The sequence below is a fragment of the Sorex fumeus genome, unplaced genomic scaffold (genome assembly GCF_029834395.1).
Source record: "Sorex fumeus unplaced genomic scaffold, SorFum_2.1 ptg000061l, whole genome shotgun sequence".
NCBI classification, from domain to species: domain Eukaryota; kingdom Metazoa; phylum Chordata; class Mammalia; order Eulipotyphla; family Soricidae; genus Sorex; species Sorex fumeus.
This window is the reverse complement of record NW_026606118.1, coordinates 12,999,447-13,014,935: the sequence shown is the minus strand read 5'-3', so window position 1 is coordinate 13,014,935 and position 15,489 is coordinate 12,999,447. Positions and strand designations below refer to the sequence as shown.

At 50.3% G+C, this 15,489-nt stretch overlaps 1 protein-coding gene across 1 annotated transcript in view; it reads left to right on the top strand.

Annotated features, from left to right (window-relative positions):
• MTHFD1L (methylenetetrahydrofolate dehydrogenase (NADP+ dependent) 1 like) overlaps positions 1-15,489 on the top strand; it is a 200,012-nt gene that overhangs the window by 80,752 nt on the left and 103,771 nt on the right. Inside the window, exons 16-20 of the mRNA XM_056126017.1 lie at positions 596-698; positions 2,031-2,107; positions 5,643-5,783; positions 6,938-7,006; positions 10,216-10,327. Of these exons, the coding sequence (XP_055981992.1) occupies positions 596-698; positions 2,031-2,107; positions 5,643-5,783; positions 6,938-7,006; positions 10,216-10,327 (502 nt within the window). The remainder of the gene's footprint in view (positions 1-595; positions 699-2,030; positions 2,108-5,642; positions 5,784-6,937; positions 7,007-10,215; positions 10,328-15,489) is intronic.

Genomic DNA, 15,489 nt, shown 5'->3' with positions numbered 1-15,489 from the left:
CACTCCCCCAACCCTTCACAAATCCTTCCCCGCCCCCCAAAAAAAAAGCAGAAACGTTACTTAAATTGCTGGTGTTTGTGTTTGCAAACAAGAGCTCATGAACGGAAGCATCAGTTATATGGACATCCCTGCATGTCTGTCCCTAGTGAGCATAGTACCTCGTGGCCTGGAGAATACAGGGGAAATCCTGTAGTTTATCTATTTCCACATACCCTGCAGGAGTCAGCCTGAGCACCCCTGGGTTCTACCCCAGAACAAACAACAACAAAAGAATAGTTTTATCAGTCATAAAAACTGGAGGGACAATCTTTTTCTTTTTCTTTCTTTTTTTTTTTTTTTTGCCTTTTGGGTCACACCCAGTGATACTCATGGGTTACTTCTGGCTTTTGCTTTGCACTCAGGAATTACTCCTGGTGGTGCTCAGGCGACCATATGGGATGCTGGGAATCGAATCCAGGTTGGCCGCATGCAAGGCAAACGCCCTACCTGCTGTGCTGTCGCTCCAACCCCAGGAGGGATAATCTTGATTACCTTTTTTTTTGCTTTTTATTTCCTTCTGAAACCAATCACTTTTTTTCTTCTTCTCCGTCATCAGAAACTGGGAATCAATAAGACAGATCCAGGCTCCCTGACAGAAGAGGAAATACGGAGATTCTCCCGCCTCGACATCGACCCCGCCACCATCACGTGGCAGAGAGGTGGGTGGTCACTGCAACGGCCCTCGGACCACCTCCCCCAGCATTACTTCTTCCTCCTCCCACTTCCCTGCATGAACCTCTGCCTCACTGTCTCTGCAGCTGCTCCCCTGGGCCATCCTCTCTGTGCTCTCCTTCGTCAGCTCCCAGGAGGCTGCTTCCTGGGGCTCTCACCCTCTCCCTGCACAAAGGACACATCTGTCATCCTTTTGGGCTCCTGCTAGCCCCTCTTATCACCTTATTTCCTCTTATCCACGTGCCTGGACGTCTGTCTTTCTCTTCCTTTACCACCAGCATGAGGTGGCTCTTCAGACCGTATTTCCAGAGCGTCATTTTTTTGCCCATGCAAAAATGGGAGAACTGCGTCAGTACATGGTAACTGCTTTTGCCCAGAGTTCAAAGCTTTCATGTTTGAGATTCAGCCATATAATGATCGAACATCCATCCCTCACCAGTGCACATGCTCCACCACCAATGTTCCCAGTATTTCCCCACTTCTCCCGTCCCAGTCCTCATCCTCATCTTAGCCTCTGCCTGCAGACAATTTCCCCCATACTCTCTCTCTACTTCTGGGCATTATGTTTTGCTCGAATTTTCCCACCACCATTCAAGACTAACTGCCAGTGTCTAATGCCAGTCGTACGGGCATCTTTGACTTCTGCCCAGTGGGGACCAGGGCTGTTGATGCATTGAAATAGCGCCTGGAGGCAGATTGTGGGTGTGACAGTCAGGCTGCTGAGCAGGTGGGCTGTGACCTTTGTTGCCATGTGGCCCAGAGAACCTGCATACCTGGGCTTTGCTTGAGGAAGCTCTTGAGGTGTTAACCGTTTTAGAGGAGCTGAATATGCCTGTTTGGACTCAGCCTGCAGTGGAAACCCCTCCCTTCCACTCCCCATAGGGAAAGTGTTTCTTTTTTTTTCCCTTTTTTTCTTTTTTGGTCACACTTGGTGATGCACAAGGGTTACTCCTGGCTCATGCACTCAGGAATTACTCTTGGCGGTGCTCGGGGAAACATATGGGGTGCTGGGAATCGAACCTGGGTTGGCCGCGTGCAAGGCAAACTCCCTCCCCACTGTGCTATTGCTCCAGCCCAGGAAAGTGTTTCTTATTCCATCATCACATTGGCATGGGGCATGCCCTGCCACGTGCCCTCCGTCCCTTTTTTCACTCTCTCCCGGCACTGATCCTCCTGGCTAGAGGCTTTCCCTGTTTCTTGAGGCTCCCTCTCTGCACCCTCAAGGCTGCCAGTTCCAGAGAAAACAGATTTTACCCCCTTCTGCCTCTCTGACTCTGGGAACTCCCTGCCCATGTTTGATCTCTTCTGTTCCCTTTCAGTATTGGATACAAATGACCGATACCTACGAAAAATGACCATCGGGCAGGCAGACACGGAGAAGGGCTATTCCCGGGAGGTAGGTAGCTTCTCTTTCTCGGAGCACTCTGTGTTCTGTGCGTTTCCATGAGCTACATCTCTGCTTCTGTCTCCTGGATCCTCTCTGGGCAATGGCCCAGGGACCCCTGCCCTTATGGGCTTTATACTCAGTCTCTCCGCAGCTCAAGGAGGAAAGCCGTAGACAGATCCCAGCACTGCCCGTCTTTCCCGTCTGATTCTTATTGATTCCTGGAAGAGCCATTCAAGGTGTCCCTTGAATGTAAATTCTTACACCCAGCCAATCGGCAATCTGTTCGGAACCCCTGATAGATGAAGGTCTCAGCTGCATGAGTCAAGTCTTGGAAAACAAATACTTATTAGGCCTAATAGAGATTTTAAGGATGGATGTCTTATTACTCAAATCCAGGAAAAAAATGTGTAGGATAAATTATGCTCTCAGCCTATATTTTAATGGTGCTCAGGGAATATAAATTCTTCCTGTGATATTTTCAATCAGCCACACTAGGCTGCTAAATTTTTTTTTTCCCTTGTTATAAACTTCGGACGCTTAGACAGTGGTAGAGTTATTTATGGCGTTTTCATTCTTGGAATTTTACTGGGGAAAAAGGAATCATTCCCCCCACCCCCCACCCCAGCATTCAGTCCTCATGCCAAGTTGACTCTTGGACCGTTTGAATCAAAAAGTAAATCTCCAGCAATGGCATAGGGGTTCCGGCACATCCCTGGCGTGCAGCTCGCCCTGATTCGACCCCTGGCACCCTGGCATCAGTGGGTGCAGATTCGGAGACCCCCAAGATCTCCAGCTGTGGTCTGAGAAGCCGTCCACGCCCCTGACCTCATAAAACACATTTCAGGTGACCTGGCCAGCACTGCCTCCTCGGACTTCCGTCTTCACCCCATCACCTCCTCCTCTTTCTCCTGCAAACTCTGGAATATTCCATCATTAACCAGTGTCCCTGCTGGAAACTGGTGTTTGGGGTGGGAGAGTTTCTGAATGACAGGAAGAGGAACGCGAAGCCCCCCTGGGTGGCGGGCGGAGGCCTTGCTTCCTGGCCAGCAGACATTCTGCTCCTCGAAGTCAGGACAGGGTCAGCGCAGCTCTGCGGGGTGCAGGGGTGCCGGGGACACTTCCTGAGAAGCCGTCACTTGGGTATCCGCCAAGGAGATACAGTCGTATAGCCTGGTGGCCTGAGTGTGATTTTTAAGCTGGTTTCACATGCCACAGCCACAGATTCACCAGCAGGTCAGGGAGGAGGTCCTAGAGACAGCACTGGCCCTGTGGGTGAGCTCCGTGTTCATGGTACCCACGTTTGAACCCCAGCCACATTTTTGTTGTTGTTGTTTTGGTTTTCCTTGTTTTTTTTTTCTTTTTGGGTTACTCCTGGCTCTATACTCAGGAATTACTCCTGCCGGTGCTCAGGGAACCATATGGGATGCTGAGAATCGAACTCAGGTCGGCCCCGTGCAAGGCAAACGCCCTACCCGCTATAGTGTCGCTCCAGCCTCATAAACCCCAGTAACTTGTCCTTCCCAGGATGTCACCAGGCCCGAGCACTGAGAATGAGGTCTAGTGGGCCCAATGCTGCAAAGCATGGCCCCTCAGTCCTGCCCACACCTCACCCCCCAGAGGAGGAGGGCCACACATGTACTAGGACTCTTAGGGAAGGGCAGCTTCTCTTCTCTTGACACAGGGCACCGGGCCGGCGGGCAGTGGCGCCTGCAGTGACAGGACTCAATATTCTCTAGCACGCCTTGGGGCCTGTCTTCTTTTTTTCCTTTTTGCCTTTTGGGTCACACCTGGCGATGCACAGGGGTTACTCCTGGCTCTGCACTCAGGAGTTACTCCTGGCGGTGCTCAGGGGACCATATGGGACACTGGGAATCAAACCCGGGTCGGCCACATGCAAGGCAAATGCCCTACCCGCTGTGCTATCTCTCCTGGGGCCTTCCTTCTTGAACCCAAACCTTGGAGAGCTTCAGGTGGGGTTTTGTTGGTTGGTTTATTTTTTGTTTTTAAAATTTTATTATCGAATCTGTGAGAAAGACTCAAGTCGGCCGCATGCAAGGCAAACACCCTACCTGCTGTGCTTTCACTCCAGCCCCTACGTCATTTTTATCTGCAGTTTCTAGTGGAGCGGTGGCATAGAAAAGCATGCAGTCAAAAATCACTTAAGCACAGGGAACATATCATGAAAAATGTGATTATTGCGTATAGTTATATTTGACTTTCAGACCATTAGAGGGTCTCCAGTGGTGCTGAGAAGGGGGAGTGAGAACAGGTGCTGGAAGCCTGCAGTGCTTGGGGGTCTCCAGGCTGAGCCCAGCAGTACTCATGAGGCTGTGCGGTTGCCGGCGTTGAACCTGGAGTGTGAGCTGTAGCCTGGACAGTCTCCCAGCCCTCGGATAGTTTGTTTTCACTGAGTCAGTGACTCCTGACCTCAGTCTTCCTGGAAACTCCAGGGAGCTCCTTCTCGTCTTCGTCTCCTGCCTTGTCAGTGAGCTGCCTTCTGAGGGATTCTCCCACACCATCCTCTGGCTCACATGCCCTCGGAGGAAAAGAAAAGGTGTCGGAGTCCAGGCGTACTAGAGTCCAGGGGTAGCGTGATTTTTGGGGAGTAGTTTTTCCCCAACATGCCCAGACTCATTGTGTACCGGGTCCGGGCACATGTGGAGCGAAGAATGACGGGTGCATGGAGAAACCACTCTGGGAGAAGCTGCTGGTTGCTGGCTTTATTGCCAAATACACATGTATTTTATAGAGGGTCTGGGCTTAAGAGGATGGTCCAGTCACATAAAGTATTACTGCCCAATCACCTTTCCAACTTTGCTATTCCGTGGCCGAGGACCCAGTCAAGGTTGGATGCTGCAGTTAGGAATGCAGTTAGGTGACAATTCTTGGGGGATGGGACTCAAGGCCAGATACCTGGTGCTTGTCAAATGGGCCCAGACCCTCCCTATTGGGTCACTATGCAGGTGACCCAGGTCTTTTTTTTTTTTTTTCTTTTTGGGTCATACCCGGCAATGCTCAGGGGTTACTCCTGGCTCATGCACTCAGGAATTATTCCTGGCAGTGCCCGGGGGGGCGGGGGGGGGGGGGACCAATGGGAAGCTGGGAATCGATTCCGTGTCAGTCATGTACAAGGCAAACGCCCTACCTGCTGTGCTATCACTCCAGCCCCAGAGACAGCTCTTATCTGCTGTGCAGGGACAGGTCTTATCAGCTCTGGCTCCTGTTGCCATGGTCCATAACATGAGGAGGATGGGGAGGAGAGGGAAGGCCAGGTTTTGCTCGTCTGTTCCTGATGGGCTGTGCAGCTTGCAATGATAACCAGAGGAAGCCTTGGAAAGCCCTGGAACATTCTAGGTTGAATGAATGGGTCTGTTCATTCTTCAGCGACATGCATCCCATGTTGCTGGGAGACACCCTCAGCCCTCCAGGTGAGGGATTGGGGGTGCTCCTCTGTGCATGGTCTCTGGGGGCTCGGGGGTGCCCCGGGTGCTGGATGCGAGGGTGCTGACGGCACAGGGCTGAGCTGCTGTGGGTGCCCTTCCAGGCCCAGTTTGACATCGCAGTGGCCAGTGAGATCATGGCTGTACTGGCCTTGACCGACAGCCTCACGGACATGAAGAAGCGGCTGGGCAGAATGGTTGTGGCCAGTGACCGGAATGGACAGCCCGTGACAGCCGAGGATTTGGTGAGTCCCAGGAGCACGAGAGCTGCTTTCCTTCTCTCCCGTGTCTCTGTAGGATGCAAGGAGAAAGCACTGGAGTACTGTCCTCCTGTTGTTCATTGATTTGCTCGAGCGGGCCCAGTATCGTCTCCATTGTGAGACTTTGTTGTTACTGTGTTTGGCATATTGAATACGCCACAGGGAGCTTGACAGACTCTGCCGTGTGGTAGGATACTCTCGGTAGCTTGCTGGTCTCTCTGAGCAGGGGGTGGAGGAATCGAACCTGGGTCGGCCGGGCAGCCGAGTGCAAGGCAGACGCCTTACCCGCTGTGCTACTGCTTCAGCCCACAAGGAGAAAGAGGATTTTTTTTTAATTGAATCACCGTAAGATACAGTTACAAGCTTTCATGTTTGAGTTTCAATCATACAATGTTCAAACACCCGTCCCCCCACCAGTGCACAGTCTCCACCACCAAGGTCCCCAGTAGTGTACCCCCCTTCCCAATCCTCCCCCTGCCTCCATGGCAGACAATTTCCCCCATACTCTCTCTCTCTGCTTTGGGGCAGTATGGTTTGCAATATAAATATTGAGGAGGCACCGTGCAAACCACATTTTCCCTAGGAATTCTCAGGCCACAGTCCTGCGGGTACTCTTATGCCTCTTTTCAGCGGGAAAGTGAGGACCTAGAAAGAGGCATCTCACCTTGCAAGGCGGGGATGGGAGGCCTCGTTTGTGATCTTAGCTCTCTCCCAGGTGGGCTTCCAGTTTCCTTGCCGTGCTGCCATATCCATGGGCATCTGCATCTGGGCCGCAAAGGCAGCCAGTGGGGGTGAGTCTGGGTCCCCGCTGCCCTCCAGGCCCGCTCTGTGACGGACTTTGCAAGCGTCTGACATCTGCAGCCATTCACAGGAAGCCTGTAGTGAGGAGACCGACTGCACGGTTTGCTCGGAAACTCCTCTAGGCCCAAGGGTACCTCTGCTCTGGGGCCTCCTTCCAGAGTACTGTCCAGGCAGGGTTTGGAAAGGATGCTGTGACCGCTGCCCCCACGTCTCAGTGTGTCACCCATGCCCGGGTCAGGGTGGCGGAGCCCTGCAGGGACCTTGTTGGGGGAACAACCCTTATACAGATGCTAGTTATCAATAATCCAAGTGCCTTTTTTTTTTTTTTTTATTTGCAGGGAGTCACTGGTGCTTTGACTGTTTTGATGAAAGACGCAATAAAACCAAACCTGATGCAGACTCTGGAAGTAAGTGATTTTCTTGGGCAGAAATTGGGGACAGTTTGCTTTCCGTGCCTGCATAATCCCTCATTCCTCACCCCACCCTCCCCAAATGAGTATTTCCAGCTTAGAAGCACCCGTGAGGAACCCCCGGGTAACCTCTAGATTGTGCAAAACGCAAGTTTGAAATGTCCTCGGCTCTTAGCTGCGGTTCCTGTCTTGGCGAATGAAGTCCGTGCTGAGCTGTGTAGAAATTCACACACTCAGCATGTGTCTGACATCTCTGCCATCGTGTGGCTGTATTTCTATCTTCCATCTTGCCTTTTTATTGTTGACTAGCTTCTCCTAATCACTAGGGTTGGGGGTCACAGTCAGTGCACATAGTGAACGCTCCGAAATGCCTTCCAGAAGAGTCTGTTAGCCCCCATTGACAAAGCTTGCTGTCCCTGACTTTTTTCCTGCTCATTGAACTTGAACTTGATCATCAAACTGAAATGTTCTCAGCAAGATACCAGTGTCCATCCAGTTTCGTGGCCTCTTGTCTTATGCATGTGATGCCATGGGACTTTAGGATTTGGGTGCGCACAAGGCTGGGGGTAGAGGGGCATACGAGCGGGCATGGACAGGAGGTGGGTGGCAGGTAGAGAAATGGGGGGATGGGAAGCATGCCAGTAGGCAGCACTTTGGGGAAGGAGCCTATTCGTGGCACGGGCCACTGTGTGCTATGTTAGATTCTACCGTGGCTGACCTCTGACTGCCTCCAGATGCGTCTTTTGGCTGTGAGCAGAGGGTGTGGCCTGGAGACATGTTCTCCAGCTGTCACGGGGCAAAGGGAGATGAAGAAGCCACAGGGTGGACAAGTTCATAAAGCGGACAAGTGCTCAGCGAGAAATTTGTTCATTCAACAGGAGCTGGGGTGGGGGTCTTCTATGACCTCGTGTGCTCTCCAAGGAGTGGTCTTGGCTCACAGTGCTCACCTCCCCAGCTCCTCTGACCTACAACGTGGAACATTAACAGAGCAAGGACGGAGACAGCAGGGCTGGGGAGAACTGACCTCTCAGCACAGGTGCTCCAACCTACGGAGCTCGGCCTGCAAAGCTGTTGCCACGCCACGTACCTTTGTCTGATCTTATGGGGACCCTGGATTTTTCCCCTCTAGGGAAAGTGGGGTTTAGGGCAGAGTAGAGGGAGGGGATGGTAGTATCTGGTACCCATCCTGATGCTCTGAGATGATTCTCTTGACTTCCTCTTGCCTTTCTTCCTGCTTTGGTTTAACTTTTCATCTCTGCACCATGGTGGGCTGCAGGCCCCGCCTGGTTCGAGGCTCCTGCCTCACCCACCAGCCTCCCTGCGGTCTCCAGGGGTCAGCGCGAGGCCAAGCGGGGCCTCTGTTTTCACAGGTGGGGCCGAGGCTGTGTAGACACAGACCTCGGCGCCCTGGCCGCTCTCAGAATCAAAACTGGACGTTTCCCTTCACATGAGAATTCAGTTCAAGTTGTAGCCTGTTCTCACGAAGAAGGGAAAAGAAAACGTCTGGAAGTTGAATTGCAAATGAATATAGGCAGATCTGGTTTTTTTTTGGGGGGGGGGGTGAGGGGGGAGGGGTTGTTTAAGAATTAAAAGCTAAAATTTTGATAATTTCTTTAAGGATTTCCCCCCACCTTTCTTGCAAGAAATTAGTCAAACATTTTATTTCTCTTAACTTGTTGTTGGCTGAACAGCCAGGAGAATTTTTGAAACACAACAAGAAGGAAATAGACCATTAAAAAAAAAAAAAAAGGAAGAATTGGGGCTAGATCCATAAGACAGTGGGTAGGGCATTTGCTTTATACGTGGCCAGCCTTGGTTCGAAGCCTAGCATCCCCTATGGTCCCCTGAGCACCGCCAGGAATGACTCCTGAATGCAGGGCCAGGAGTAAGCCCTAAGCATCACCTGTCGTGGCCCCAAAACAAACAAAAACAGGTAAACAAAACTGGAATAACGAGTTTATAATTATAGATATAAAAACTGGCTGTAAAAACTTGAACCTTATAATAGTTGCTCTTCCCTAACTTACCCAATTTACTCATTGTATTGTTATTATGTATTTTTTTCTGGTGGTGGTTTTGGGCCAGACCCAGTGATACTCGGGACTTACTCCTGGGTCTGTGCTCAGGAATCACTCCTGACAGGGCTTATTGGACTATATGGGATACAAGGGACCACCCCAGTTGAGGTTTGCACCCTTCCCATTGTACTATTGCTCCAGCCCTTGATTCATTCCTTAATGAAGGGGGAATTTTAAAATTTTTTATATTTTGCTTTTTGGCGTCAAACCCGGCAGTGCACAGAGGTTACTCCTGGCTCTGCACTCAGGAACTACTCCTGGTGATGCTCAGGGGACCATATGGGATGCTGGGGATCAAACCTGGGTTGGCTGCATGCAAGGCTATTTTTTTTAATTTTAATTTTTATGAGTGAAACACCATGAGGTACAGTTGTAGACTTACAAGTTTTTGTGCTTGGATTTCAGTTATACAGTGATTGTGTATCCATCCCTCCACCAGTGCCCATTCTCCACCATCAATGATCCCAGTATCCCTCCCACCACCCATCCCCCATCCCACCCCACCTCTGTGGCAGGGCATTCCCTTTTTTTCTCTCCTTTTGGGTGCTGTGGTTTGCAAAAGAGGCATTGAGTGGCAATCATGTTCGGTCTCTAGTCTACATTCAGCATGCATCTCCCATCCTGGGAGGATCCTCCCAACACCCTTTACTTGATGCTCCCTTCTCTGTCTGAGCTGGCAAGGCAATTTTTAAATGAATCTCAGCTCGTCAGAGGTCGTGCCTGAGTATGTTAAATCTTCTCTTCCATGGCCCTTAAGGCAGCTAACATAGCCAAATGTTTTTGAAATTATATTGGAAATTTTTGATGTCTTTAGACTCTTCGCTCTAGTTTAGCCATGAATGGAGAATAGCATGTGTATATGAATTTGGAATTGAGAAAGGGATTTGAATTTCTTCCTGAGAATTGGTGCCTAAATGCAGTGCACTGGCCGGGAATGTGACTCCATGCTTTCCTTGGCATCATGAAGCGTGGGGTTGATTCCTTCCACTGAGAGGGAGAAAGAGGCTTCATCGCAGAGTATCAATGGGAGAAAATGGCATAGGCAAGTACCTGAATCCAACTGTCTGGGATACCTTGCCTGCCTTCCTTTCAACTGCGGATTTTTCACTTGAGTCTCCCTCTCCGCAGGGGACACCCGTATTTGTGCACGCGGGTCCCTTCGCCAACATCGCCCACGGCAACTCTTCTGTGTTGGCTGACAAAATCGCCCTGAAGCTTGTTGGTGAAGAAGGATTTGTAGGTAAGTCATTTCTCCTAAGCTTTCTTGTGGTGGAATCTCAAAGACCTTTATAAGTTGGTGACCGGAAATAGAATGACAAGCGTATACTGAATGTCTTCTCTTTGCTCTTTATTTCTTGTGGGAAATGGAGCAAATGGAGTAAGACCTGGGTCTCAGGGGTGACTCCTGAGACGCTGTGGGCAGGAGTGACCCCGGTGGAACTCAGGGTAACTGTCTGTGGTGCTGGAGATCTGCACCAGAACCTGGACCACTGCGGCCACTCATGAGCTGTCTCTTGGGCTGTGGCAGTGTTTTCTTCTAGTCTGTGTGGCATCAGTGGTCTCTGCCTTGGAAACATCCTATCTGCTGTAAACTGATTGCGGGTTTCTGGTCTCCGGGTCCTTCAGTTTCCATCGAAAGCTCTGATGCTTGTTGGCCAACTGAGGGCAAACACATTCGAATGACCTGAGCCTTGGGTTTCTTTCTCTCCTCTAAAATGATGAGAACAGGGCCTGGAGCAATAGCACAGCGGGTAGGGCATTTGCCTTGCACGCGGCCGACCTGGGTTCAATTCCCAGCATCCCATATGGTCCCCTGAGCACTGCCAGGAGTGATTCCTGAGTGCAAAGCCAGGAGTAACCCCTGAGCATTGCTGGGTATGATCCAAAAAAAAAAAAAAAAGCAAAATAAATAAATAAACAAATAAAATAAAATAAAATGATGAGAGCAAGAATTGCTTGTGCTCTTAGGGTAGCTGTGGAAACCAAGTGAAACTCTTCACTCAGTTCCTTTTCATTTTGTTTTGGCGGCTACTCCCGGCTCTGTGCTCCGGGCTGAGCACTCATTGCTCAGTGCTTCGGGTATGTCGTAGTGCCAGAGATTGAATCTGGAGATCCCGTGTGAAAAGCTGGTACTCTTGGCACTCAAGCTATCTCCCCAGCCTCACTCAGCAAACATGGGTTGAGAATCTCGGGATAGGTGGTGAGCAAGCAGATCTAATCCTTGCTGTCATAAAGTGAGCCGTGTGATGGGAAATAAGATTGAATAGGAGAAAGCCGGTTGGCTCTCTCAAACCCGTGTTCTCTCCTGAAAATGGATTGTCTCTTTCTGCCTTCTCTTTTTTCTCTGGAGGAGTCTGCGTTCTCTCTTGAACACATATTCCTCTCTTTACCCTCATGTCTTCCTAAGTGAAGTTCATTCGATCAAAGCTATGTCGCTTCACTGGAGAGAGTGAGTGAGAGAGTGAGCCATAAAATGTTAACTCATTGGATATCAGCCATTATTATTTTTTTAATACTATATATATATTTTATTAGTGAGACACCATGAGGTACAGTTGCAGACTTACACATTTTTGTGCTTGGGTTTTGATTATACAATGATCAAATACTTATCCCTCCACCGGTGCCCATTTCCCACCACCACGGATCCCAGTATCCCTCCCACCCCCCATCCCTCCATCCCACTCTGCCTCTGTGGCAGGGCATTCCCTTTTGTTTTCTCTCTCCTTTTGGGTGTTGTGGTCTGCAAAAGAGGCATTGAGGGGCAATCATGTTCAGTCCAGAGTCTACTTTCAACATGCATCTCCCCTCCTGGGAGGATCCTCCAAACACCCTTTATTTGGTGCTCCCTTCTCTATCTGAGCTGCCCTTTCCCCTAGAATGCCCGGCTGGCCTCTAGGCTATGGAGTAATCCTCCTGGTACTGGATATCGGCCATTATTAGCACCGCACTGTAGCACTGTCCTCCCGTGGTTCATCGATTTGCTCGAGCTGGCACCAGTAACGTTTCCATTGTGAGACTTGTTACTGTTTTTGGCGTATTGAATATGCCACAGGGAGCTTGCCAGGCTCTGCTGTGCGGGGTGGGATATGGCCATTATTAGCAGCAATAATACTGCTAATAAAGAAATTCAGTCGGTTTCATCTTCCGCAGAGCGAGTGGTTTTGTGGCCTGACGGGGGGGGGGGGGGGGGGGATTCTCAGACAAGAGCACAAAGTTTGATTATTGTGACTTCACACTCCATCACTGCCAGGGTCTCTGCTTTGGACTTCTTTTTCTCAGGCTTTTATTAGGTATTCTAGCCAGTAAGAAGAAGGGGCCTGTCAAGTCTCACCAGGGACGCTAAGACTGCAAAAACGAAGACAGTGCATTCTGGGAGAGTACCTCATTTGCCCCCTAAAAATTTACATCGGCCTAAGTTTCCCCCTGGCCCACGGGGGTACCTCTAATCAAAGTCAAGCCGGGGCTCCTTTCACGCCAGTCATCAGCCTTGTGGTATCAAACGCAGACTGAGTTATTTTTAGTGGAAAAGAGCCCCTGAGATCAAAGAGCTTAGCCTGGCACTTTTATGTGCAGACATAATGGTGCTCATACCAGGTCATCGAGACTATCTTAATGATTCCTTCTGGGCATCACTGCCCGAGCCAATGCGGATTTCTGCAGCTCGTTCCTCAAAGGTTGCGATGAGAGGGGCTTTTGTATTCTTCGGTACCAAGTCCACAGGGCAGTGGCAGGAAAAGCCCGCTGAGCCCTTCGGTGCCATTGATCGATCAGGGCGAGATTGTAGCATCTGTGGACAGGGAGGCTGGGTGAGGGCAGGCTCCGGACATTTGGGTGATTATGCAAAGTGGCAGTTCGGATGCACCAGCTCCACAAATAACAGGGCTTTTAGGAGGAAGCACTCTGTTTCACGCTGACGGCTGTCTGCCTGCATCCCAGGCATGCTGGCCAGATGGGTATTTATAGCTCGCGTGTTATCCTGGCAAGGGACTTGCAGGTTCTAGGAGGAGCCGTCCCAGCTGATGCCAGGCGGGAGACAGACCAGCTCTGTGTGACCTTGGAAAAGTCACGGGCCTGTCGCAGGTGTCTCCTGGAGGCTGGAAAGGGCTGAGGAGCCGTGGCTCTCAGGACTGTAGCTTTGTCTGATATGAGGTCACGTGTGAGGGCTGCGGGCCCAGTTTCTAGGGAAGGGAGATTTCCTGTACTAGAGTGTTTTGTTTTATTTTGGTTTGGGACCACAGCTAGCAGGACTGAGGTTCTACTTCTGTTCAGTTCTGGGGGAGGCCCACTCCAGCCCCGTTTGGTAGATCAGAGACCATGTGGTGCTAGAGGTTGACCTGGGTCTCCTGTGTGCCAAGCCTGGGCTGTGGTCCTCTAAATGACCCCACACACACACCCCCACCCCAGTCCTAGTAATGAGAAAATGCTATGTAAACTCCGTGCTTTGCCAGCTGAGCAGATGTTAGTGATTGATTATATGAACCTTTTGTTGTTGTTGTTCTTTTTGGGTCACACTCAGGGGTCACTCCTGACTCTGCACTCAGGAATTACTCCTGGCAGTGCTCAGGGGACCATATGGGATGCTGGGGATTGAACCAGGGTCAGCCACATGCAAGGCAAACGCTCTGCCCGCTGTGCTATTAGTACTCCAGCCCCATTATACGCACCTTTTTTTTTTTTTTTTTTGCTTTTGGCTTACACCGGGCAATGCACAGGGGTTACTCCTGGCTCTGCACTCAGGAATTACTTACTTCTGGGGTTGACACTGGAAGGAAATGAACAGTACTAATGAAGTGTGTCCAGACCAGAAGGTGACACTTTTTTTATCTTCTGCTTTTTGGGTTACACCCAGCGATGCTCAGAGGTTACTCCTGGCTCTGCACTCAGGAATTACTCCTGGCGGTACTCGGGGGACCATATGGGATGCTGGGAATTGAACCCAGGAACCTGCCTGCTGTGGTGGGTAGATTCAGAGGTTTGCTCCAGACCCGGAGCCTCAGGCTTCAAGTCCTTGTGACTTAGGTAGCTTCAAGCCGGTTCCTCCTTCCGTGCCTCTGTTTCCTTCTGGGGGAAGTCGACCTTTCCGGTGGAACGTGCCACACAGGTTTGAAGTGCGGGTTGAGACCAGGTTCCTGGCACGTGGAGTAATGCCATGTTCTCCCCACCACACCTCCCAAGTCAGTAGCCTTGCGCTTCTGTTGTTGATGTGTAAAGAATGAATAAAAGTTGCGTTTCCTTTTTCAATTAAACTTTTTTTTTTGGCTAGTTTCTGTTTAAAATGCATCCAGTATGGATCAACCCTTCTGCCCATGAATTGTGCCAGCCAGTTGTGAAGTTCTGGTGCTGACATCCCTACCGTGCATCTCCCCAACTCACTTCTGTACCTATCCACTGTGTTCCTGGCAGTACTCAGGGCCTCTTCTTGTCCCGGGGTGACCCCAGCTTGGTGAGGAGCAATGTCCTGTCCCACCCCCCTTTCTACTCCCACAGCACCAGGGTGTGGCCCAAAAACAACAGATTAAGGGACAAAGCAAGAGAAACATTTGCAATTAGATAACTAAATACCATTCTTGATTTGGCAACCACCAAGAACTACAGCAGATTGATAAGAAAAATAGCCAGATAGTCCAACAAAGAAATGTGTAGCAAATTTGAAAAGAAAAATCATAATATGGACAGAATTTCAGGGTAAAACACTTAAACAAGTAAGTGTTCAAGCATTTAAAAAAAGGGGGCTGGAGCGATAGCACAGCGGGTAGGGCGTTTGCCTTGCAGGCGGCCGACCCGGGTTCGATTCTCAGCATCCCGTATGGTCCCCTGAGCACCGCTAGGAGTAACTCCTGAATGCAGAGCCAGGAGTAACCCCTGTGCATCGCCAGGTGTGACCCAAAAAGCAAAAAAAAAAAAAGAGGGGGGCTGGAGCGATAGCACAGTGGGTAGAGTGTTTGGCTTGCACGCAGCCGATCCGGGTTCAATTCTCAGCATCCCATATGGTCCCCTGAGCACTACCAGGAGTAACTACTGAATGCAGAGCCAGGAGTAACCCCTGTGCATCGCCGGGTATGAAAAAAAGCAAAAAAAAAAAAAAAGAAACCTAAACCTGTCACTCTTTTATGTAATATCCTAGAAAAGAACTAATGGAACAGACATTTAAGTCCTTTGGACTCATTTATTCACTACATTGATTGTGCTTCTGCTTGCTGTCCGGGAATGCGTGGTGGGAGCTGGGATTCTGGGAGGGTACAGATGCATCACTTGGCGCCAGTCATTTATAATGTGGCGCATGAGATGTTTCTAGAAGCACAATGCACTTAGGAGACTGAGTATCGTATTGATGAACCAAGAAGCCTAGGAGAGGTCAGGCATCTCAGCAATTGCTGAGGGACAGCACAGCATTACGTC